Here is a 23,959-nt window from a genome sequence, read left to right as displayed (position 1 = left end):
TAAATAAACAAAAAAAAGAATAACAAAAAGAAATATATTACAGTCGCTGTCTCGCATATTAAATTACGATGATTATGTGTTAAAATGACGTGCGTTATGAATTAGAATGAAGTTTGTTAAAACCGAATTAATCCAAAAATAGCCATAAAGTCTGAATTATTTTTTTTTGTAATTTTTTAATTAGCTAATTCATTTGCATACATATGTTCGGAGTTAATTTCTGGCTTGCATGTTTGGGGTTAGTTGGTTTTAACATAATAAATTATTAAAATTTTTTTACTTGATTAGGTCTATTGAAATATACATACATACATATGTATGCATGTGCAGACGAGAATTCAAAAGAATTATGCATGCATATGAATGTATGTTCGTATACGCTGGTATGTGATCTATTGAGGTAACTTTCAAGGTTTTCCGACCAGTTTTAATGCGCAGATTAATTTTTGGGTCAGTAGTAACAAGCATTTTTTTTTTACTAGAACGGAGGAAGTAATTTGCCTCAGTCAAATAATTTTTTTTTTTTTTAATAATTAAATCCAAAAAAATACAAAAATACATAATCTAAAAGTTGTTATCAATAATTTCTGGCCATTTGAGAGACAAGATTATGCGTTTTGCTTCTAGACTTTGGAGAAAAATACCAAATATTTTTTTTATTATGTACATTAGGGCGCCATCACTCTCAATACGAAAAAAAAAATCTTATACTGGTGAAAAATCCGATATTTTTTGGCGTTACACCCCGATGTACATATATAATTATTTATTGAATCGCTTAAATAGTAAATTTTTTAGGGAATTCTGATATTGTTTATTGCGCAATGATATTCTCTCTGTTCAAGTGCCATTCTAATCTCATTGATAATGCGGTTTACTTGTTCTACATATACTTTTTCGAGCTTATGCAAAATCGGGCAGTTCCTGAGGATTGCTGTGAAAGCTCGCGCCTCCGTAATTAAAAACGACTAGTAAGGCCACACAAAAAACTCTGAAAAAATTTTTCGTTGTTGCAAGAACATCAAAAAAATAAATACCAATTTTACTTGTTTGCTTTTTGCAGAAAAATACTAAACTCAAAATAAATTTGTGCTCGGCATGCAATGCGAGAAATATAAAAAAAAAAAATGGTAAGACTCAAGCAGTTTTCTGAAATTTTATTTTAAAGACTTTGTATTGTCGATTTTAACTTTAAAGTTCCAAAAATCGTGCATTTTAGCCAATAAAAACGTGCAACTTCACGCCGAAATCAGCAATTGGTACAAACTATCACGTTTAGTAGTTAGGTTTGGTTGAAGTTCGAAAACTCAAAATCCGATAGAATCTCGCAACACCAAATGAATTTTCATTTCCGAAAAAAATCCATTTCGAGTCGGTTTCTGCGACAAACCTATTTATAAAAAAAAAAAAAAAACATGATAAAACATGCACTTGAATCCAAGTTTTTCTACGAAATTCCGAATTAAGATTTCTGCGCGTACAGAGAATGAATCTTGAAAATTTGGTTTGTTTTTGTTTTTATTAACTTATAAAGTAGGTCAATGCTGCGGAATAAATTTTTAGAAAGTCTATAGGTAATTAACTTTTTTTGCTACATGTACATATGTATATCTATACATAAATACTTTTTTAAAGTGCTTTTGAAGTTTTTTAGATTGAACATGATTTTTATTTGTATGTACATAAGATGTGCATGTATATATGTGTAAATATGTATGTACACATGTATGTAAATAGGGCATAAATCAAGAGACAGTTCTTATCTCGCTTTCCGCGGACCACGGACTTTTAAATATACCAAAAAGTAGAAAACAAGTGATTTATTTGCGTGCTTTGAAGTACAAGCTGAATACTTATTTATTCACCATAGGAAATTATTGAACTTGACCTCAAACAGGATATTAGGTTATTGCGAGTTATGTTTCAAGATAATGAATGATTGTAATATAAAAATACATTTTTGACGCTTATTAAAAGAATATAAATTTTTCGGCATTAATAGAAGAATAATCTTTTTTTTTAAATTAATTGTACGTGCAAAGAAATACATTCCATATGGACACTTATACATACGCACATAAAATTAATAACCTCGATAAGGAGAATACGTTCAGCCTACCAAATAACTAAACTTTTCAAAAGTTGCGAATATTTTTGTATACCAACTGTATGAATTGATTAAACTTGGATTGCGTTTTCCCAAAAAAAAATCAAATTTTCAAATAATTCTCTGTATTATAGAACATGCGATATGATATAAAATCTCATTAAATCAGAAGTATTATAAAGCCATTACTTTTTATTGATTCAATGATTGAATTGTAAATGTTAATTACATATTTGCACAATTGCTTACATTTATAATTTACCGGATTCCATAAGAGAAGCTCCGAAGCATACATACATATGTATAAATTGACATAAATGTGTCTGACAGGTGCTCACCACATTAGGCGAGACAAAAGTCCAAAAATAATGGAATATTTTAATTTGTCACACCAATTTTGGATATGACATTTTTGTACATTCACTAAAGCAAACAAAAATGAAAATAAAAATAAAAGTAAAAATAAAAATAAAAATAAAATAAGAAAAATCGCAAACTACTTCTTTTTTAAATCGAAGTAAAACAAAATATGAAAATATACAATTTAAAAAAAAAATAAAATTCCAAGCAAATAATTAAGTCTGGTGATATTACGTTTTTTGCAATTTTTTCCTTGTTGTATTCTTCGTCTCTCCGTCATGATCATAATGAAAACGGTTGTCAGTTAAATAAAAGCATCTGCTATTAAATTAAGTGCATTGTATGGAGTGAGTTACAAAATGACAGTTGAAATGTTTTTTTGCTTTTTACAACGCACATTTTTTGTACCTTTTAACCGACTTCATAAAAAGGAGAAGGTTATCAGTTCGTCGAAATATTTTTTTAATTATTTTTTTATGTATGTTACCACATAACTTTAGACTTAGTTAACCGATTTCTATTATTATTATTTTTTTTAAATGAAAGATGTTACCTCACCGGTTGTCCCATTCTAATTTGGTTTAAATCCGATCATTGGATCATGAAGAGATTAACGATAATCTTAAATTTGTATGCGAGTCGGTTTTGTTTTTTGCTTAAAAATTACTTGTTTATTTTATTGCATTTTCTCGCCCACCTTGAGTTCATTTACTTACATAAATATGAATAAGCCAACAACTTATGCAATAACAAAAAGAAACTAATCTGTCAATATGCGATATCTAAGTACACTGTAGTAGTTAGCAGGCGTATTGTGTTATAAAAGATTTTATAAGCGCGTTTGTATGTATGTGCATATGTAAATATACATATGTATGTATATTAGATATATCAGTGGCGGACCGAAGTGGATCGATTTATGAACGAAAGCCCTAAATTTAGGATGGTCGGGAACGGTATCATTCCCCCCGATAATCGATTTTCACGGTTAATCAAGTTAATGTTGTTGAGGGATTTGTCAAGAATATTAATCAATGGGTCATATATAGATATACGCCGACTAAATCCGTTGAGCCCTTGCTTCATTTTCTACCTGGGGACCTTCTATACAGTAAACTAAAGGCAAGTTGTTATGCTATTAGACTAAACGCGCTGATCAACTGGAATGATACGAGATTCGGACACTCGTAAATTCTAGAAGATCTTCCAACAATCTTCAGGTGCCTGAACTATACAATACCGCTTACTGGGCTGAGGAATCATTTCCAAACAAAGATGCCCGCAAATGTGTATGGGAGGAGGATTCAGTCCTGATCTCTTACTCCGACTCAGCAGCCATCTAAATTGATGGCTCGAAGTTTAATCTGAAGGTAGGAAGGGCAGTATACTCGCAAGAACCTCTCACTTATCTTCAGTTTTCGTCGGCCAGATCTCTGCAGCATTTTTTCAAGCTGAAATTACAGCAATCTACGAAACTGCAAGACGGCTGATCGATTCTTCTATTAATTCGCATGCAGTGGCTATATGTATTTTCTGATGGCCAGGCTGCTACCGAAGCACTAAATTCTGAAAAATAAGCATTGCAGGATGTGATGTAATGTATACGTACTCTTAATGAGCTGGCAAGGAGATACGTCACTCACGTCGTATGGGTGCCAGGCCATCGATGTGTACCGGGCAACTGTGTTTCCTATGAACTGACAAGGAAAGGCACCTTACTCTCAGCAATCGGGGGGTCCACTCTAAGTTGCGATTCGAATATCAAATCATTCGCATTCGAATACTTGACACTATGAATTTTTATTAGTCCGTCTCGCCTTTCGAATCGCATTGAGTTTCGAATCTTAATACAGAGTAGGCCTCCAGTACTGCTGGAGATGCGGGCATTCGGCTACCGTCCTGCAAACTCTGGCTGGGGAATATTATATCGAAAGAGCAACTAACTACAAGATGGTCTGCGGAACCCACTTGCATGACAGCAAGGCATATTTGTCCTAGGTTGTGAATGCATTGCACTAGGCCTCTACTCCGCTTGGAGTGACCACCACTCCGGCATTTAATTGGGATTCTCACCGGGCATAGCCTGATGGGAACCCATGCTAGCAGGATGGGTATTCAGTCAAACGACTACTGCCATAGCTGCTGTGATGAGGATCAAATCGAAAGCGTAGAGCATTACTTATGCCACTGTCTTGCATTCGCGAGAGCTTATGGGCGCTCGTTTCTCCACTATTCTTTTGAATATTTAGATGAACTCGATTCAGCTATTACCTCTAATTTTGTGAGCTTTATTAGGGCTACACATTGGTTTTACTTCAAAGGTTGATAAGGGACGCAAGGAGTCTCTAATATGGCATCAAAATGGGTTCACAGTGGTTTAAGTGTGTCATTTTCCTGTGCTGGATTAACTCGGACTTAATCCGGATCGACTGCATTTAATTCCCGAGTTGATCCGGATCAACGCTGCCGTCTGTTTATGCTTTATCATCCAATGATCGGCTTTATGCCAAATTAGTATGGGGCCACCTTCCCTTTAAAAAAAAAGAATTATAGAAATCGGTTAACATGCATGAAAAAAATATTCCGACAAACTCATATGCTGTTGAAGTCAGTAAAAAAATTTGATTAAAAATTTGAAATTTTGATAAAAAAATATTTAAATTTTTCTAAATTGTATATAAAGTTTGAACCTTTGTTTTATATGGTTTTGGTTAAAGCATGAGCAATATTTTTACAAAAAATGACAAAAAAAATGTAATTTGTAAACATTGCGAATTAAAAAACCAACATGTGAACACTTGTTTGAATCACTGTACATACATCTCTACATACATACATACTTACATACATATATATGTATTTAAAACGTTATGTGCTATGTGTTCAAAATTATATGTACTTTCACCGCAGAGTATCAATTGGAAAGATCGTGAAGAGCAATGCATATTTAATTTAATTAATATTTTTGTATTTAAATGCATATCGAATTCACTTATCTATGTGATTTTTTTTTGGTTTTTGTATCATATAACATTAGTGGTTTTGCATATGTATAACAATTTTGATAGAATTAAAATAAATACGTCAAATGAGCGATAAACCGGCGAAGTTTTTACAAACAAACTCGAGTCAAACTATCACCGGTGTGTGTACCTGGTAAACACAATATTTCAAGCAATGAAGCTATTTGTAATAAAAATCTTAAATTTTTCCATAACAGATTATGATTGGTTAAACAAAAACTGGATATGTTAAAGTGCGAGTAAGATAAGTTAACTTGTCACAAGTCCACGAAAATCTACTAACGGGAACGCACGGGTAAGTAATAAGGTTCTTATCTCGCAATTTGGTAGACAGTTATGTAGTGAAGAAAATAGCTAATATCACTCGTTTGCTGTAAGAACATCTTAACTCAAAAATATTAAAAACGTGAGTAAAGGGGGTGTTGAATTTTTATTGGTAAAATCTGATAAAGTTTCAAACCATCAGCTTTTTTCTGGTTTCAAAACAAATTGAAAGTTGAGTGAACAAAAAGTAAACACATCTGCATTTTTACAGCTCTGTAAATAAAAAAATGGCGTCCACGATGTATTTGACAGAATTACGAATTGATTTTTCTTGAATTTTGAGATTAGAAAAAAAAAGCTGTAACGTTATGTCATTCGATTCGAATCGATTAATCATTCGGGTCCTGGTCTATCTATGGTAGTATCTTTGTATTTCAAAACGGTGTTTGTCAAAATCTTAATTCAAAATTTTTGGTTTTGAATGGCTTTTATCAGATGCTTTCCATTTCGAAAAAATAACTCAGGTATGTATATAATTTAAGATGGAAAGATTAACTCTCCATTCATACACTAGGCGACAAATGAAAGTGTACCTTGCTCTAATATAAGTAATATTCACAATTATTTGAATGAAACATTTTTTGCATTAATATATAATATATACAATATATGTTTATCAAAATTTCATACTTTACATAAAGTTCACAAAAATTCAAAAAAATTTCATAAAAATTTAATAATATATTCGCCTTATTTCGAACAGTCTTTCGTTTATTTAGTGTTTAATGTTTTTTTTTACAAAAACCTAGCTAGTTATCCAACAAACACCATAGAAATTTCCTCTTCAAACTCTGTGCAATAATTACAAAAATTCAACAAATTTTCCACAAAAATTTCAAACTTTTTATTCAACTTTTAAACAATTTTTCTAAAAATTCTGAATAAAAGGTTTGAGACTTTGGCGGAAATTTGTTGAATTTTTGTACAAAGTTTTAAAGGGTGTTTATACGGTGTTTGTTGTTTAGCTAGCTAGGCTAGCTGGTCAAAATAGGGCGAGTCTATTATTTCTGCCGCCAGTGTATGTATGTAGACCAATGTGTGGCCGTTGTGATACCAACCGGAGTTACCCATCCTTTTCGAAGTTAAAACGCTCATTCGGTTACAATGCACTTCGTTTTTAAAATTAAATTTGGTAGTATTCAGAAAAATATAGTTTCTGAAATCTGTAAAGCTGAAAGACTTTCTCGCGATCTAAACAGCTCTAGAATGTGACCGAGCGAGACACCTTTTTTTTGTACACAGCCTGACAGAAATGAGATTAGATTGCATATAGACGTTTTTCAGATTTCATATGAAGACTATGGGTTATATAGGTACGACCATCCGTCCTGTATTTTATGGGACAGTCTTCTTTTTTGACCCATTGTCCTGGTAATTTATTTATTTTGTACGGAGAGCCAAATGTTCTGTACTTTCGTTTAATGTCCTGCATTTGTCCCGTATTCGGTGTTTCGACACCCTAACAGCTCATTAAAATGGCATGCCTATGAACGAGTTTTAAGTGATGTTGGTATTTGATCGTAATTTTCTCCATAAACAGTTATTATTTTCTAATCTTGGATGCCTGTGATTCGAAACGTGGAATACTTACAATGGCCAAAATAAAAATTTGGACTCGACAATTTAGCAAGTTTTGACTATTTTTCCTTAGTTTATTTCATGTTTATTATTTATTTTATGAAAGTAAAGCTCTGTTTCTAACAAAAACCATATAATACCAAATTTCTAACTTTGTGCAAAAAACTACAAAAATTAATTATGCAATGTTTCACCAAAATTTCTTTAGACAAAAATTTGGTTTGCAGTTTTGTAACGCATTAAATTCAGTATAATAAAGTGCGTGTGGAAATTGCTGCTCATTTGCTTCACTTTCGAAAAAATGGTCGAACATACTTACTTTGTATAAACAAAAGGCATAACACCGTCAACAAAAAAAGCCAAAGATTAATGGTAAGCCTTAGCGACTTAAAATTGCCCTTTATTATACTAAAACATAACGAATTTTTATTTTTTTTTTTATTTTACGAGGTATAAATCTCGAGAAAATTATCCCACAAATTTGTGATGTTATTAAAAGGATACTGTTTCAGGGCTAATACATCTAGCATCTTCGAAGAAGGCTTTAAAATCTGTAAGCTGTTGTGGAAAAAATTTGCAACATTATTTTTGTCCCATATTCGGCTCTCATAAATATGGTCACCGTAGCTATAGGGTAGCGCTCCATTATAGCACCTCATTTCTATTTATAATTCCCATCATCGGCAAGGGCCGAGGTAAAATGCAGCAATTACTTGATTAAGGTGCTGTAATAAGTAGGAGATACAGAGAGATTCGAGAGCTAGTCTGAGTTAGTCGGTAAGACAAGTGCTTTTCTTTATTAACCGACTTCCAAAAAAAGAGGAGGTTATCAGTTCGTGGGAATATTTTTTAATTTTTTTATTTTTTTTTTTATGTATGTTACCGCATAACTTTGGACCACGTCAACCGATTTTGATAATTCGGAAAGGTAGTGTCTCAGAGGTGGTCCCATACTAATCTGGCTGAGATCCGACCAGTGGATCATGAGATATATATATTTTTTTTTTATATGAGAGTTGAAGTCGGTTTTGTTTTGCTAAAAATTACTTGTTATAACTCTTTACCTATCTGTTGCTGCGATTGCGATCGTTTTTTTTTTAGTACTTTGCACTAATGACTTTAGCAATTACTTATCGTTTAATTACACCCGCATTAATGTATGTAGATATGTATGTACAGTAAGAATGTTGAAGTGCGAAGTTATCCCGTTTTTTTTCTCCTCTTAATCGCTATATATGTACATACATGTTTTTATGAGTTGCTATTAGATATGTACCTAAAATAGCGATTAATATGTATGCAGCAGCTGCGAAACAGCTAGTTTGAAAGGCAGCGCAAATATGCTGAGCGAGCTTAATGCGGTTATGAACATAATAATAATTGATTTATTAATCAACTCAATAATTATTTAAATATAAATACTAATTACAACATTTCAAGTGAATGTTCCTTTTTTGTTTCTGAGAATGTTGTGCATTTAAACAAAAACAATCACTTTAATTACCTACAAAAAAAAAATAAAAAATCTTTTCTTTAAATGATTAACGCTGCCACCGCTTGAGCAAATATGGACAAGTGTAAGTCTGTTCTACATATTGTTAAATTTTAACAGGAAATCTGAGCGCATGATTATTTAACTTTTCGAAGGCAAACAGGTGGTAATAAATACGCAATTTTTGCTTGCTTTAATGATATGTATTTAGTGAAATATTTGCATGTCGAGACCTATAGGAACATTTCTGCATCAAAAAGAACATTTTTAAACTAAAAGAAAGACAAAGAAGTGCAATTTACAAATACTGGCGTTGATTTCATGAAACTTTGTTGCTAACGATCTCCCGCATTTTATTTCATAAAAAAACCATGCTTACCTATATGGAAAAAGTGCAAAAATACTCACCAAAAAAATTCTTAAAAATCAAAGGGATTTTTTAGCCGTTTTAAACTTGCACTTCATTGGACTAAAATGGTCTATAAAACTGCATACCCATGTATGTATGTTCTAAAGATTCAGTATAAAAAGTTTCAATTTTGATGAAAATTTGTTGAATTATCCTAAATTTTTTAGAAAGTTTGACACTGTAATTTATATGGTTTTGTTTAAAGCTTGGACGGTATTTTTATAAAAAGCAAAAACAAAAAAATTTAGCTTGGAACACACTGCGAATATTAAAAGAAAAAATCAATGCTGCGAACGAAATGCAAGGCAAAAGGGGTATTCTCTGAGTCTTGCAAATCCCTTGCACGGTGGACGGATTGTACGGTTTACAAAGCTGTCCCATATGAAAACCGGTTTTGACCGTGCAATCCGTGCAAACTATGCAGCGCGCAAGGGCTTTGCAAGACTCAGAGAATACCCCTAATGACAAACTGTGGTGTTGGAAACAAATGCAATGGATAAATTTTTCTTCCAGCCTCCAGCTTGGGGAACCCTTCGACAACGAAGTATGTATACCTGTATGAGTATATGGAGTTTTTGCATGTGTGCGACCTTAATTATGTAAACGAAATTCCCGTCTCGAAATATCATAATTCTAATCTTTAACTTTCAACAATGTGGCTACGCAGCTAGCAATATGAACAAATTATGAAGCATCAAAAACCCCGGTATCGGTAAAAAAAAATTTAAGTGAATTTTTATGTCTATGCTCTGAAAAGTCGAATTATAATTTTTGTAATTTAAAAAAAAATTCATTTTATATTCAACAATTTTATTGAGCCTGAAGCCGTTGTTTATGAAAGATTATTGTGGAAAAACAACAATAGTTTAAAAATGGTAGAAGTTATAGTTGTTATTTCGGAGATCACCATATCTCCACATCAGACTTCTTCATCGCGGTCACTGGGATATGAACCAACGACTTCGAATTATAAAGCTAAATTCGCCACGTAAACTGCTGTTGCCTTTTCCACTTTTTGATATGTTAACTCAACTACAATCAAAGGCAACTATTCTGCTGCTATTTAGATTTGATGGTGTGGTTGTTGTTTATTATTATTATTATTTTTTCATTTAATAAATAAACATAATAAACAAAGAAACTATAAAACCAACCTAATACAAATCATAACCTTAGGGTATAAACTTGCTGACTAGGTTAAGTTAGGAAGGCGATTACGAATGACTCTTTCTTCCACCCACAGGCAGACCGAACTACTTTCGACTTTAGTACCTTGGAGTCTAACGTTTTCACTGCTGCCTGGCTGTCAAATAATATTTATAGTGGCGTTCCCTGATAGAGACTTATTATTCCGTATGAGAAAAATCACCTTCTTTATGGCAAAGACCCTAGCCGACTCCATTTTGGACACATACATACATATGTATTTGCAAAATATAAGGCATAGGAACAATTATAGCCGTCATCGATTCGCCACTTCTCTGCTCGATATGCTTAAGTTCCGGTCGCTTAATGAAAAATTTTGCATGTTCGTTTCGCTACTCGCTATCTGTTGGCGAATCGATGACGGCTAATATATACAAATGTACATACTTATGTGCTTATGTATATATGTGCACCGACCCGGTCTAACGTGCATACGATATTCATACACATATTGCGCTAAAAACTGCAAAACACATTTCTCTAGCACGTTTCAGTAATTTAATTAAATAAAGTTTCAAGTTTTGCTCATTTACTAAGTGGTGACTATTTAATTTATTTTCCCTTCTATGGGCATACACATACATATACATATGTACATATGTACATAAAACTTCAACACATGCATCTATCGCTTTACATGCAACTGCATAATAAAACATTTTAAAATATTTTAAAAGTCGTAAATGACTCGTGGCGCATGCAATAGAGCTTAATGGAGCAAGGAAAGAATTTATTGTTGGAAAAAATGTTTGCAGATAAGGGAAAAAAGCGAAAAAAATTTAGAATTTTTGAAATGTCTTCAAATTAAGCAAACCGAGCAATTTAAAACAGGTACAGCTATTCTACTATTATTTTTTATGGTTTCTATTTTTTTTTGTTCATTTTTATTTATAGAGGTTAAAGCCCGCTATTATTTGCATATAATTATAAAATTGTCCAAAAACAAGTTCAGCTGTGTCAATTCATTAATTTTTTATTGACGAATACTTTGTTGTTTTGTTTTCTGTTAATTGCAATGCTTTACTTGTTTATATTTCTTTTTGTTAGTGTATTTTATTTTTTTTTTGTGTTATGCTTGTTTTTGGGTTAAAAGACCGCATTGAAGGTTTGTATTGTCTAGGCGAATTCGCGCTCACGCAATAAAAATGTAAATTATTTTTATTTTGCCTTTTTTTAGAATTTTATTAGCACAATGCACTTTTTAAGCTTGGTTGATTTGCTTGGTCTGTTCACAAGTTGCGCTCAGACATACATATTTCTGTGCTCCGGTACAGCACTGTTTACAAGTAGTTTAAAAATGTTAAAATTTATGAAAAGGCGTCGAGCAAGCTTAAAACAATGGTGTTAATAATAGTAAATATTTTTATATTAATTTACTACTTATTTCAGTGGCTCTTGTTTTTTACGATATAGGGGCAACAAAAAAAAACAATAATTTCATGAAAAAACTGGGTTTAGTGACCCGTACTACCTCGCCTGTTGGGAGTTAGTCCGCAATGGACACTTTTGAAGAGCATTCAATTCTGCAGAAGATTATACCATATAATGCCTCTGAGCTGTAGACTTTTGAAAAAGTTTACGTGTATTTTGAACGGGACATCTTTGCACGCCTTGGTCGAATTTTTTCTAGGTATTTCCCACAAAATTTTGAGGTGGGAGTGCAAAATAAATAGTCGCCGAAAAAAATAACCCTAATATATATATCGATGGCTGAGTGGAAGATCGACCTATCTCGGCTGCCAGTTCGAAAACGCTCTATCTCAAAAAACTTTTCAAGAACGCCCAATTTCAGAATTTTATTCAAAAACACCCTACCTCAAAATTCGGTTCAAAAACGCCCTATCTCACTTCAAAATGTATTGAAAATATGTTGATATAGGGCGTTTTTGAATCGGCAGCTGAGATAGGGCGTCTTTGAAACGAATTCTAAAATAGGGCGTTCTTGAAAAGTTTTTTGAGATAGAGCGTTTTCGAACTGGCTGCCGAGATAGGTCGATCTTCCACTCAGCCATCGATATGTAATTAGACTACTGTTCACCTAAATTCATTAAAAATGAAATAGATTAAAAAACCTTATAAGCTGCATAAAATTTATATTATTTCGATTTATAAAGCCACGTGAAACTCAGTCGGTTTAACGTTGTGATTTCAAATTTAAGAAAAAAATCACCGTAAATAATGTCCTTGTTGATTTTTTGACCTACTTAGCAGATCCACTGCTTATTTTTCTATCTCACAAATCTGGATACCTGACTACTACTTCCTTATTTCTTTCAAAAAGCGCACGTAAATTTCTGTTTGCCTTTGTATTGAGAGGGTAAGCCAGAACACGCACCAGAACCACTGCAACTGATTTATTCAAACAAGCAGAGAAGGGCATTCTTTAACTAGTTACTTGAAGCTTGAGACTTGTTTTCAATAGATGCATGCTATAGCTAAGAGCGCTAATTATATACACCGCGATCTCTGGTGTGGTCTGTTGTGTGTGTTTCTTCACCGTATATTAGCCTAGCACTTCAGAGAGCTTTTTATTCCCCATATTCCAAGAGTCTGGTGAGCATACCATATTCACAGAAAATATATTCTCGCATTTATTTATTCGTTCAGCTCACAGAAGCGAAAGATGATCGGGTCTGAAAGATTCATATTGCTTATGACATTCCTAGTGTGCGCTTTGGCTAGCCCACTAAAGGGTTCCGGACCATAGAATTTAATTGAAGCGCTGTATTTTGCCTTCTCGTCCTTGTGGCTCTAACGACCAGTCGTACTGTGTTCTCGTTTTCAAGAGTGTTAGTTTGGGAAAATATCATATACTGGCTTTGATGTTCTTATCAGGGACTTCAAGATTTGTCTGATGTACCAAGGATGTTTGAAGAATGTTAACTGCCCATAAGTTTGGTCCAACTAGTTATACCAGCCCCAATTTTTCCATATTCAATTTTGGATCCATCTTTATACCAAACCTCCCCATTACATAATTTCAGAATAGGGGTTCCCTTTATTCCAGAGAGCTCTACTTAGAATGGATACCTTAGAGAGATTTCTTGTTTTGGAAGAATATCTTCAAAACCTTCATATGGCTCTTATTTTTCTGATAACGCTATTCCTTAGTAGTTATCCTATAGGCTTCACAAATACTCATGCGCAACTTCAGCTTGCAATATATTGGTGCGGTTTTACAATCGCTAGGCCTGAGCAGTGCCAAGCACTTCGGAATAGACAACTCGCCCTACTGCGTAGTCCATCTTGAACCCTATCAATAGTAACTCAGATGCACCTATATTTTTGACATATGTTAACAGACGGGAGTCTGTATAGATGGAAAGAGACTAGCTGTGAAAGCCGTTCACACCCTGTCTGTACAGTCTCGTGTCCAGCGGGGACCCTGTTCCCTTTCTTTGTTTTGATTTTTTCTATTCGCTCTCGCTCTAACAGCTGAGTTCGATAAATTTCCGATTAAACTTAGAGACGGCAGCGATTTGTTCGTAGTTCGCATGGTTATTTGGGTCTATATTATCTACAAATGAGGTGATTCGCTCTGAAAATTTTGTATGGCGAATTACGTAACTCGAAGGGTAATTGGGGCGCCAATTACGAATGAGAGATCCAAATTACGGATGGGAGAGCGAATAACTTGTCATGGGAACGTAGTATTACCGGCGGCCACACAGGCGTTACATGGTTCTCTTTTTTTGATCGCCGAAGTTCATAGTCAATTTAATGTAATCCAAATGAAAAAATGCCATTTTTTATAAAATTTTGTTTTTGCTAATTCGATAATTTTCTGTGAACAACAGACGTGTGACGATAGTGCGATTACTGAGAACTTCATTAATTATAATTTGAATGTGCAGCTGATTACAGTTGTTTGTTGTCATGTATGTACACTGACTCATATGAAAATGCAGCCCTTTGAAAATATACATTCAGATTAAATAAACCGAGCTCAAATTTAATGGAAACCATTGCTTAACGCATTTCGAATGCTTTTTGTTTATTACGTAAGTTAAATTCGAATTTGGTCATAAATACGATTTTCATAAATATGTAATATGTCGACCGACCATAGCGCCACACAATGTGCAATTTTGAAAAAAGGGACAAAATCGAATATCTTGAGCATGACAAGAGAGGTATTTCAAAGCCTTTGAGATGCAGAATTCAGAAAAAAAATGTCGCGTTCTGTAAAAGAATTGCTTTCACTTTTAAAATGCGCTTCAAATATAGTAGGTTTTAAGTTTTTTTTTTTGACGTTCAGCCAGTATGCAATATCCTTTTTTTTTAAGTTTTAAACACATACATAGATTTATTGGCGCTTCCTGCTTGTTCTTGGTTGCAAGAATCGAAAAACATGTTTTATTATTTTTTTAAGTTCGTATCTTCATTTATGTATATTGCAACTATCTATAACTTATAATGAGAAATACATATTAGTCTTGACATATATTTTTTTCAAAAATAAATATTGGAAATTTCTAAGGATATTCAAGGATAAAGTTTTAAAAGAACATTTTCAACACTTATTCCTCCTTGTGCACCAAAAAATTAATTTTTTTTTTCAATTCCACAAAATTTTTCCTTTTAATTGATACCCATATTTTTACTCTGCACTGCACCAAACCTTTTAAATCATTTTTTTATTCAATCATATCCTAGAAATTTCAAAGTCCTTTATAAAAAAATCCTGACGTCAGAGAGAAAAAATAAAAACGCAGTTGTACTATATTTGGCTCCTAGCTTTGTGAATATACATATATATTTTTTCGTGTGTTTTAAAAATTTTTGGTTTTTGTCGCACGGTGTCATCCACAGTTTATCAAACACTTTGTTGTAGGAATGTTCGATATGATATGGATATTTCATGGTGCGATAATAGATTTTTTGAATCGATATCTCACAGCTCGATATATCGTAGAGGCCGATAGTTTACACGCAATATAAATTTTATTTTTCAGCTACAATAATTATTATAAGAAATAAAATAAAATTTCCTACGCAAAAATAATAATACGACATGGAAAATATTTTCATAACAGTATGAAAAAAGTGTTTCTCCATGTCATTAAAACTCAATGCCTTCCGATTAAATTGGAGTTAATACTCTTGGAGTCCATAATTAATTTTGACAGCGTCCGAGTTAAAAGATTTAAGATTTTTTGAATATCATTAAACACGATTTTTATATCGATATTGTTCAGCGCGAACAATAGTCAAAAATCCATTTCACATGCAATGGAATATATCGATTCATGATCGAAATAATATCGAATACTCTTAGTGGGCGGCTTAGACTGTCTTCAGTTTCAGAGTTTCGGCTGTTTTATAAAACAAAACAAAAACACGAGTTTATCGCGTCGTTCGAATTTTGTTAGTAACCACAGTATGTGGCTAAATTTACGCTCTCGCTTCCAGTATTGCGTGTAATCTGTGTAAATTAGATTTGACACGATATAAGCGATTCATGCAATTTCATTGGTAATTGGTTTTGTAATTAATTGCTTTAGTTAAATTTGATAGAACCATTCACTTTAAGTGATTTTCTTTTTATTTAAATAATTAAAAGATAGCAAAATTGATTTGTTTGATTGATTTCTCGATCAGTCTCTCTTCAGTGTGTGACAACATTTAATTGTGGCGATACGAATACAAGTCAACGATCAATCTTTGTTTTAATGCAATTTCCACAGCGCAGAGTTGACGCACACTCGGCCAGTAACTGTCGATTTTTAGTTTAGTTTACAAATTGCATGCTAACTACCAAGTCAGGTTTAAACGGCCCTTAAAGAAACCGAAGTTTTTTTTTTATATATTGCATATGAACATTAGACCGCACTAGAAAAAAAACATCGCTTTAATTATTATTCTTGCAATGCAATTTGAAATTTTTTACTCGAACGTAGAGGTTGGTTTTTTAAATTTTTCGTCATATCTTCGGCATTTACATTTACAGTCTCATCTAAAAGCATGATACAAAAAAGAAGGTACTTTTTCGTTGCCATATTAACAACCTGACAATTAAGCAGATTGTGACATTTCGTGCTATGATACCCAATATCTAAAATCCTTCGAATTTTATTATTAACTCTTTGTTTATTTAAAAACCATTTTGTTCTTAGAATCGAAATTTGAACAAGCAAAAGGTATTTTGTTGCGTACGGTTCAGTTATTCGTACAATAATTTTGGGTTATTGTCCCCATAGTTATATTGTGAAATAATCAGATGACATAAGGACACTAAAAAAATTTAAGATATCGTCGGCGATACAGCAAAACGGACGATGTCTATTAGTACCCTTGACACTTACACATATGTATGGTCTCTTATACTTGCACCGGAATGCATCTGCAAATCGTTACACCCTAATAAACGATTGACAAAACTGTCTACCTTTGACTGATGAAGATGAACGATTGCCAGCAGCGATCAGATACAGATAACAGATCAATTAAGCACCAGAGGTAATAAGTGACATAGAACGTTTTGCAGTATCACCGACGATATGTTCGCTAAAATTTTATCAATCTAAAAATAATGATTTTGGCGAGTGGTTATCGAATTTAATGTGAAATTTAAACATTTTTAAGATAAGATATTAATTAAAAGTTTAAAGTAAAGGTTAATACAACTTTTATACTTATAATCCCAAATTTATAGTATAAAATCCCCTCCACCAAAAAAATTTAAATTGGGTAACGCCGCTTCGAATTTTTCACAATTGAGCAATTGTAAAAAATCTGCTTTTTAATCAAAAAATTGTTTATTGAACCTACCTTCTTTTTTGTATCATGTCTTAGAGTATGATATAACAATGTTTTTGACAATTGTTTTTGGCCCAAAGTTATTGCCCTTCTATTGCTTACCCACCAGATTTCAGTTCTTATCACCCTATCAGGGCTGTATGTACCCTAATGTCAGTAAATTAAAGCTCACCAAAATTCACTAAACTTTTGCTAAGGAAGTATTTTGATTATACTAGTGGAATTATTTGAAAAAAAAATATTGCGAATGTATGTAGGTGTTACCAGAAAAAGTAAAAAGTGACACCTAGGTTCGGAAAAACAATTTTTTTTTTTCAAATTACATACCTTGCAAGAATAAGCAGGGTTGGTACGGCGATCTTTTTTTGTTTTTTTGTTTTGTAAAGTGGTATGGTATATTTAGTCCATATTTTCGTATTGCCTTTTTAAATTTTATACATATTTCAAATTTACTAATTTCACTTTATTTTATTTTTTCATTTTAGTTTTCCTCGTGCCACAGCGCGTGATCCTTGCGATCATGGGCTTCTTGGCCATGCTCAACGCATACACTATGCGTATTTGTCTCTCGGTAGCCATTACCGAGCTGGTGGTGAAGAGGAATTATACAGATGATAATGGTGAAGCAGTGGCTGTGTGTAAAGCCGATGATTTGGACTCAGGGTCAAGCGTAAGTTCTTGCCTTACTTACCCAATTATTAGTAGATAATTTGTTTTTCTCTTTCTCCCGCCCTCACTTTATCTCTCTTTTTCTCTCTCTCTCCGCTACAGTCTAGCGGTCAATATGAATGGTCAGAGGAGTTACAGGGTTATATTCTCTCGTCTTTTTACATTGGCTACATTTTGACGCACATTCCCGGCGGTCTATTGGCTGAGAAATTTGGCGGCAAATGGACGCTCAGTTTGGGCATTCTTTCCACAGCCTTCTTCACCGTCATTACGCCACTTGCTATTATTCATGGTGGCGCTAACTGGCTGATTATAGTACGTATATTGATGGGCATCGGTGAGGGTACTACCTTCCCGGCATTGAGTGTATTGCTGGCGCAATGGGTACCAGTGAAGGAGCGTGGCAAATTGGGCGCTTTGGTATTGGGCGGTGGGCAAGTCGGCACAATTTTGGGTAACTTATTATCTGGTTTCCTTTTGGCTGCCTATGACTGGCCTGTGGTTTTCTACTTCTTCGGTGGTTTGGGCATTGTATGGTTCATAATATTTGTAAGTAGAAATGACGCAAACAAAGCAAAGTGAAACAAGTCGAGATTTATAATATATGCATTTCCTAATTCTACGTACACTTTTTAGACATTCCTTTGCTACAGCGATCCGACGACACATCCATTTATTAAGCCTAGCGAAAAGCAATATCTAACCAAACATATGGGCACCATTGGACGTAACAAGAATCTGGCACCCACACCATGGAAGGCTATACTTACTAGCTTGCCAATGTGGGCGCTGATATCGGCACAAATCGGTCACGATTGGGGCTTTTACATTATGGTTACAGATTTGCCCAAATATATGGCGGACGTTATGCAATTCTCCATCAAAGCCAATGGGCTCTACTCTTCACTGCCATACGCTGTAATGTGGATATTCTCGCTGAGTTCAGGCTGGGTTGGCGATGTCTTAATCACACGCAAGATTATGAGCATCACAAAAGTACGCAAAATGATGACTGGTTTGGGTAAGTCGGAAGGGGTGGGTGGGTGACTAGCTAAATAGTGGCTAGCGAAAATATTTCGTTACTCTAATTTTCGTTTTTTTTTTTATTTTATGCGCAGCTGCCTTTGGTCCAGCGATCTTCATGGTTGCCGCTTCATATGCGGGTTGTGATCGTGTTGTAGTCGTGACGCTCTTCACCATTTGCATGGGTCTTATGGGTGCTTTCTATGCAGGCATGAAGCTAACACCACTCGACATGAGTCCCAACTATGCGGGCACATTGATGGCAATAACTAATGGCATCGGCGCGATTACAGGCGTAGTTTCGCCATCGTTAGTCGGTTTGATGACACCAAATGTAAGTTGAAACGAAAGGAAGTATTAACATTTCATAGAGAATTTCCAGTCTAGCTAAGAGTAAGTTATATTAACTACATCCTAGTTTCTGAGAAATTTTAGTGCATTACTAATTAGGGGGAATTCGGAAAACCTAAATAACAGTTGTGACAAATAGGATTTTCACATATGTAAGTACGTATGTATATACGAGTATTTTTCGTTTCGTTATGAGGTTGGCAACGAGGAAACAGGCAGCATTCAGACACTTCCTAAGAAAAGCTTTTGATTGATTTTCGCATGCTTTTTATGTTACAGATTTCATAAGCCGAGAGAAATAGCAGATCAACTATAAAAACGAAAGAATTTTTGAGACAGACACTGGTAAAAAATTATGGCACAGCAAAATTAGTAATTTGGTAATATCTAGTAACGACTCTGAACACTAGAAACACAGATAAGGGTCATTTGATCCATTTCCAAATTATAAAAGTCACTTTTCTCTAAAGAATAAGTTTATGATCCGTTTATTTTGTAAATGAAAAAAGGTTTTAATTATTTTCTTGAAAAAAAAATCATTCAAGGGATGCGTGAGTCATTCATGGTTTTATAAAAATACTAGCGGACATATGTCAGCAAATATGTCAAAAATCGTAATCGTACCTTAAATATGGATTTTCTGGAAACCTCGACATCAGGGCCACCTAGCGGATCCATTTTTTGTAAAAGTATAGATTAGATAATCACACCGGAGTTTTTAGTTTCATCAAAATCGGGCGATAAATACAGATTTTAGGCATATCTCGACTTCATAAAAATTTTATCATAGACACAAATTTTCTAAATACCTCAACTCATGCGCCACCTAGCGGATTAAAATACAGCGTATGTCTGTCCCACAGGTCTAAGAAATATGTTGTCCAAATTCGGTTGAAATCCGTTTATTAGTTTTGAGCCAAGTTTTAACAAAGAAAAAAGCTCTATATATATACATATATACATACATAGTTCCAAGGCCCTGAGTTCGGACATTTACATAGAAAGTTTTGACCGACACTTCACTACGTCGATATTTTGCCCCAGTAGACAGATTATAACGTAGCTTTTTATCTATGGATGAAAGCTCCCATTAAAAAGCCACTCTGACTTAAAAATCAGTACATGATGAACCCTATGAAGGTCCCAACGAAGTTTTCTAATGGCTCCTTATTGCATATATGTGACACAAGGTAAGGTCTTGTCAATTAGTAACAAGGAAAAGCCAGACTTCCAATTTTAATTAGTTATGTTCGCCAGAGATGATATACATGGAATAGCAGCTTTTGAAGGAAGCTTCAAGATTGATGTATACAACAAGGCGACTGGGAGTGCCTCTATTATGGAGAGACGCGTCTAGGGGAGCAGGGTATTGGAGCAAGCCCTGTGTCCCTATACTGAAGCTTTCAGTGCCCTTGGGAACCGTCTCTAGAAGTTTATGCCATTAGTGTGTGTGCAGAGATTAACGTTCGTAGGGATTATCGAAGTGAAAGGATGCTGTCCCATTGATGTGGGTAGCAGGGTCCATGGGAGTCGAAAGAAATTATGAAGCTGATCAGTTAGCCAGAATGCCTGCTGAATCGATCCTGATAGGACCTTCCTTGCGGCAGATCCTAACACGATAAAGGAAGTGCTCAGAAAGGAAAATACCAAACTTACGAAATTGCACTAGGAAAATAGCATGGGGTCCTCGTCAAGCTAACCGCATACTAGGGGGTATAATCTAAAGAGATACAGGCTACTCATAAATATCCCCCAGGAGTGGATAAGAATTAATACAGGTATTTTGACGGCTCATTTAGGCCAAGAGGCCACTTGCATAAGCTAGGGATTTAGCAACCGATCTGCGACAATCACCACCTCCTGTAGTGGGAGGCCGTTTCACGGAGAAAGGAGGGGCCATATGATATCTATGGCCAAGAGAAGAGCACATACACTTCTTACCTCCGGTTTCTATTCTGAAATTTATAGTCTTTAGAGCTGCATAGATCCAGTGTTCTGATAAGCTGAGGTCAAAATATACTCTGTTTATATACATACATATATCTCCAGAATAAAATTAACCCATAATCCAAATATAATAGGGATGTTTGATACACATCTGAATCAAAAACTTGAAATTGGAAAAACTTGGGCTTGTATCCCCGTGCTTGTATAGTTGGGTCGAACTTTCAAAAAAAAAAAAAACGATACCAAAGGGCAGTTACTCCACTATTTTTCAAGCAGAAATACTTGGAATATAAATTTTTAGGTGATAGTGCTTTGGAGCAGGCACATCTTCGAAATTAATCTGCATTATGTCAGACAGTCGGTTTGCCTTAGAAGCACTGAAGTTACACAAAATAAAATCAAAGCCAGTAAATATGTCATTTATTCAGGCCAAGTATACAACGTTTTTGGGCTTGGAACTGGGATATAAGGGGCATGATGGTACCAAACAAGCCAACTGCCTAGCAAAACACGGAGCTAACACAGTATTCCATGAACCGGAACTCTTTTGTGGACTAACTGGCTGGAAAACATTCAGTGAGAACTGCATTGAATATCCAGGGCAGATGTAAGCTAAGCGGTTTATCTGTCCATATCAGAGGTGGGCACTACCTCAAACAAGCGTGAGCTAAAAGTGAGAATGTGTTAGTGTGCCTAATTCATTTTGTATGCTGTCGTGTTCTCATCGCTGCGCTCTCGCTTGTATACGTACACGCGACGCTTACGCTCTTTTAGCACCTGCTAACTCTCTGCCCATGCCTGGTCCATATAAAGATGCTTCACCCGGCCAAAATCGTTTAGGCGGTTACAGCGCCAATCAAGAAGAAGAACGAGGTTGAAAAAAACGTACTTAACTTAGGCAGATATGACCTCCGAACTGTCATTGGGTATATCACTGAACACTCGTTATTTCGCAATAAACTCAGAAAAATCAGTCTATTAGACACGAACGTCTTTAGTTGAACGCGTCGCTCTCGTTGGGCCCGAGCTCGTTCGCCTTCCATTTGAAATTTGCAATAAAAGGCTTAACACTTAGCCTAACGCCTTAACGCCTTATTCGAGTCATAGTTTTCATATGCGGGTTTTAAAAGTGCTCAGAAATATCTTAGAGCAGCAGAGTTAGTATCTAGAGAAAAGTTAAGCCAACAGGTTTAGTAACACATTAACAATATAAAAAAAAATACATAATTATTAAATATACTCCACTCACCACATTTTCTTTTACATATTTTATCACTCAGTTCCTAATCATTCAACATATTTTTATTTTCCAGGCCTCGCTGCTCGAATGGCGTACCGTTTTCTGGGTTGCATTCGCCATACTTTTCGTCACTGCCATTGTGTACGTTATCTGGGCGTCGGGTGAGGTGCAGGACTTTAACGATCCACCGCGTAAGATCGATTTCGAAGCGGAGGAGAAGGAAAAAACAGCTGATGGCGCGCAAATTGAACGCTACGAAAAAAGTGAAATAACCGATAAGCTGTGAAGCTGTGCAGCGTGAAGAAGACTGTAAAGACACACGTGCCCAGCTGTAATTCGTTCTATTTGATAGCAAAAAAAAAAAACGAATATTTGTGCGCGCGGGTTTCGCCATAGCTGCCAGCTGAACTGTGGAAGCAGTGAAAGAATTAAAAAAAAAAAAAAATAGAAAAAAAAGAATTCAATAAAGTATTTATTTTGTAATATTATATACTTATGTAGTTTAAGCTGTAAAGCAAACGCCAACAGCGAGACAACGAAAGTTAAAATACTTGTAAGAAGATAATCATTAAAATCGATTATTTGCTGCTATGTATTCGTAGTAACAAAAGCTTATAACGCTACTTAAATGTAAAAGGCTTCTAAGTCCACTTTTTACAATTTTGAATTTTTGATGCAGAATGACAGATAATACACAGTTAAGACGGTTGTTCGTCTCTCCTGTACCATTTTAATAAATGGACTTAGCACCTTTTCACTTTTAGATAACGATATATGTATTTTTGTGAGCAATTTAGTTCTTACTTTTTTGCTAAATGTTGTTAAGCGTGCCCAAAGATTCAATAGCTATGTATGCATACGTAATTATAATTATGTACATAAGTAGGGTTATACATACTTATTAGTTATTTTAATTTGCTTATTTTCCTTATAATTTAAATATCTAAGTTCTTAATGTATGTATGTATGTATGTAACGAACTTGCAACTTTGCGTTGAGAAAAATGCTTACTGCTTATGCATGGGCTTTAATAAAATATTTAACAGAGATGTCACTTTTTAATCGTTAAATATTATCGATAATCGATTAATCGAAACTTTAACCATTCATTGGCTTTGAGTTGCGATTAATATCAGAAAATTAATAGAGATGTCGCTTTTTAATCGATTTAATTTTTGGCAGATTAATCGGAAATCGATCAGTTACATTTCTATTAATCGAAAATCGATCAATTGGAGATTGATAAATCGAAAATCGATAAATCACATACCAACCATTCGAAGCTTTAACAATATATTTTTTGCTTAATTCTGGAGAGTCGGGCAGTCGTTGTTATATTTTATTCCAACATTAATCAAAATTTAATTGTCCGTATAACAATTAAAAATTTCCAAAAAATCGTGCACTCTTCAGGAAAAATTTTCGTACTTTCGAACTTTAAGTTCAATTATTATAAGAGTAATTAGGTTTT

General features: G+C 34.3%; 1 protein-coding gene across 1 annotated transcript in view; it reads left to right on the top strand.

The window, feature by feature from the left end:
* LOC118740719 (putative inorganic phosphate cotransporter) overlaps positions 1-23,169 on the top strand; it is a 43,620-nt gene extending 20,451 nt beyond the window's left edge. Inside the window, exons 3-7 of the mRNA XM_036472367.1 lie at positions 17,744-17,928; positions 18,030-18,476; positions 18,564-18,948; positions 19,046-19,284; positions 22,562-23,169. Coding sequence (XP_036328260.1) covers positions 17,744-17,928; positions 18,030-18,476; positions 18,564-18,948; positions 19,046-19,284; positions 22,562-22,774 — 1,469 coding nt within the window. The 3' untranslated portion in view covers positions 22,775-23,169. The remainder of the gene's footprint in view (positions 1-17,743; positions 17,929-18,029; positions 18,477-18,563; positions 18,949-19,045; positions 19,285-22,561) is intronic.
* Positions 23,170-23,959: the final 790 nt, after the last annotated feature.

Source organism: Rhagoletis pomonella, unplaced genomic scaffold (genome assembly GCF_013731165.1).
Source record: "Rhagoletis pomonella isolate Grant_MI unplaced genomic scaffold, Rhpom_1.0 Rhpom_scaffold_00006, whole genome shotgun sequence".
NCBI classification, from domain to species: domain Eukaryota; kingdom Metazoa; phylum Arthropoda; class Insecta; order Diptera; family Tephritidae; genus Rhagoletis; species Rhagoletis pomonella.
The sequence above is the reverse complement of the archived record's forward strand: the minus strand, read 5'-3'. Positions and strand labels throughout refer to the sequence as shown.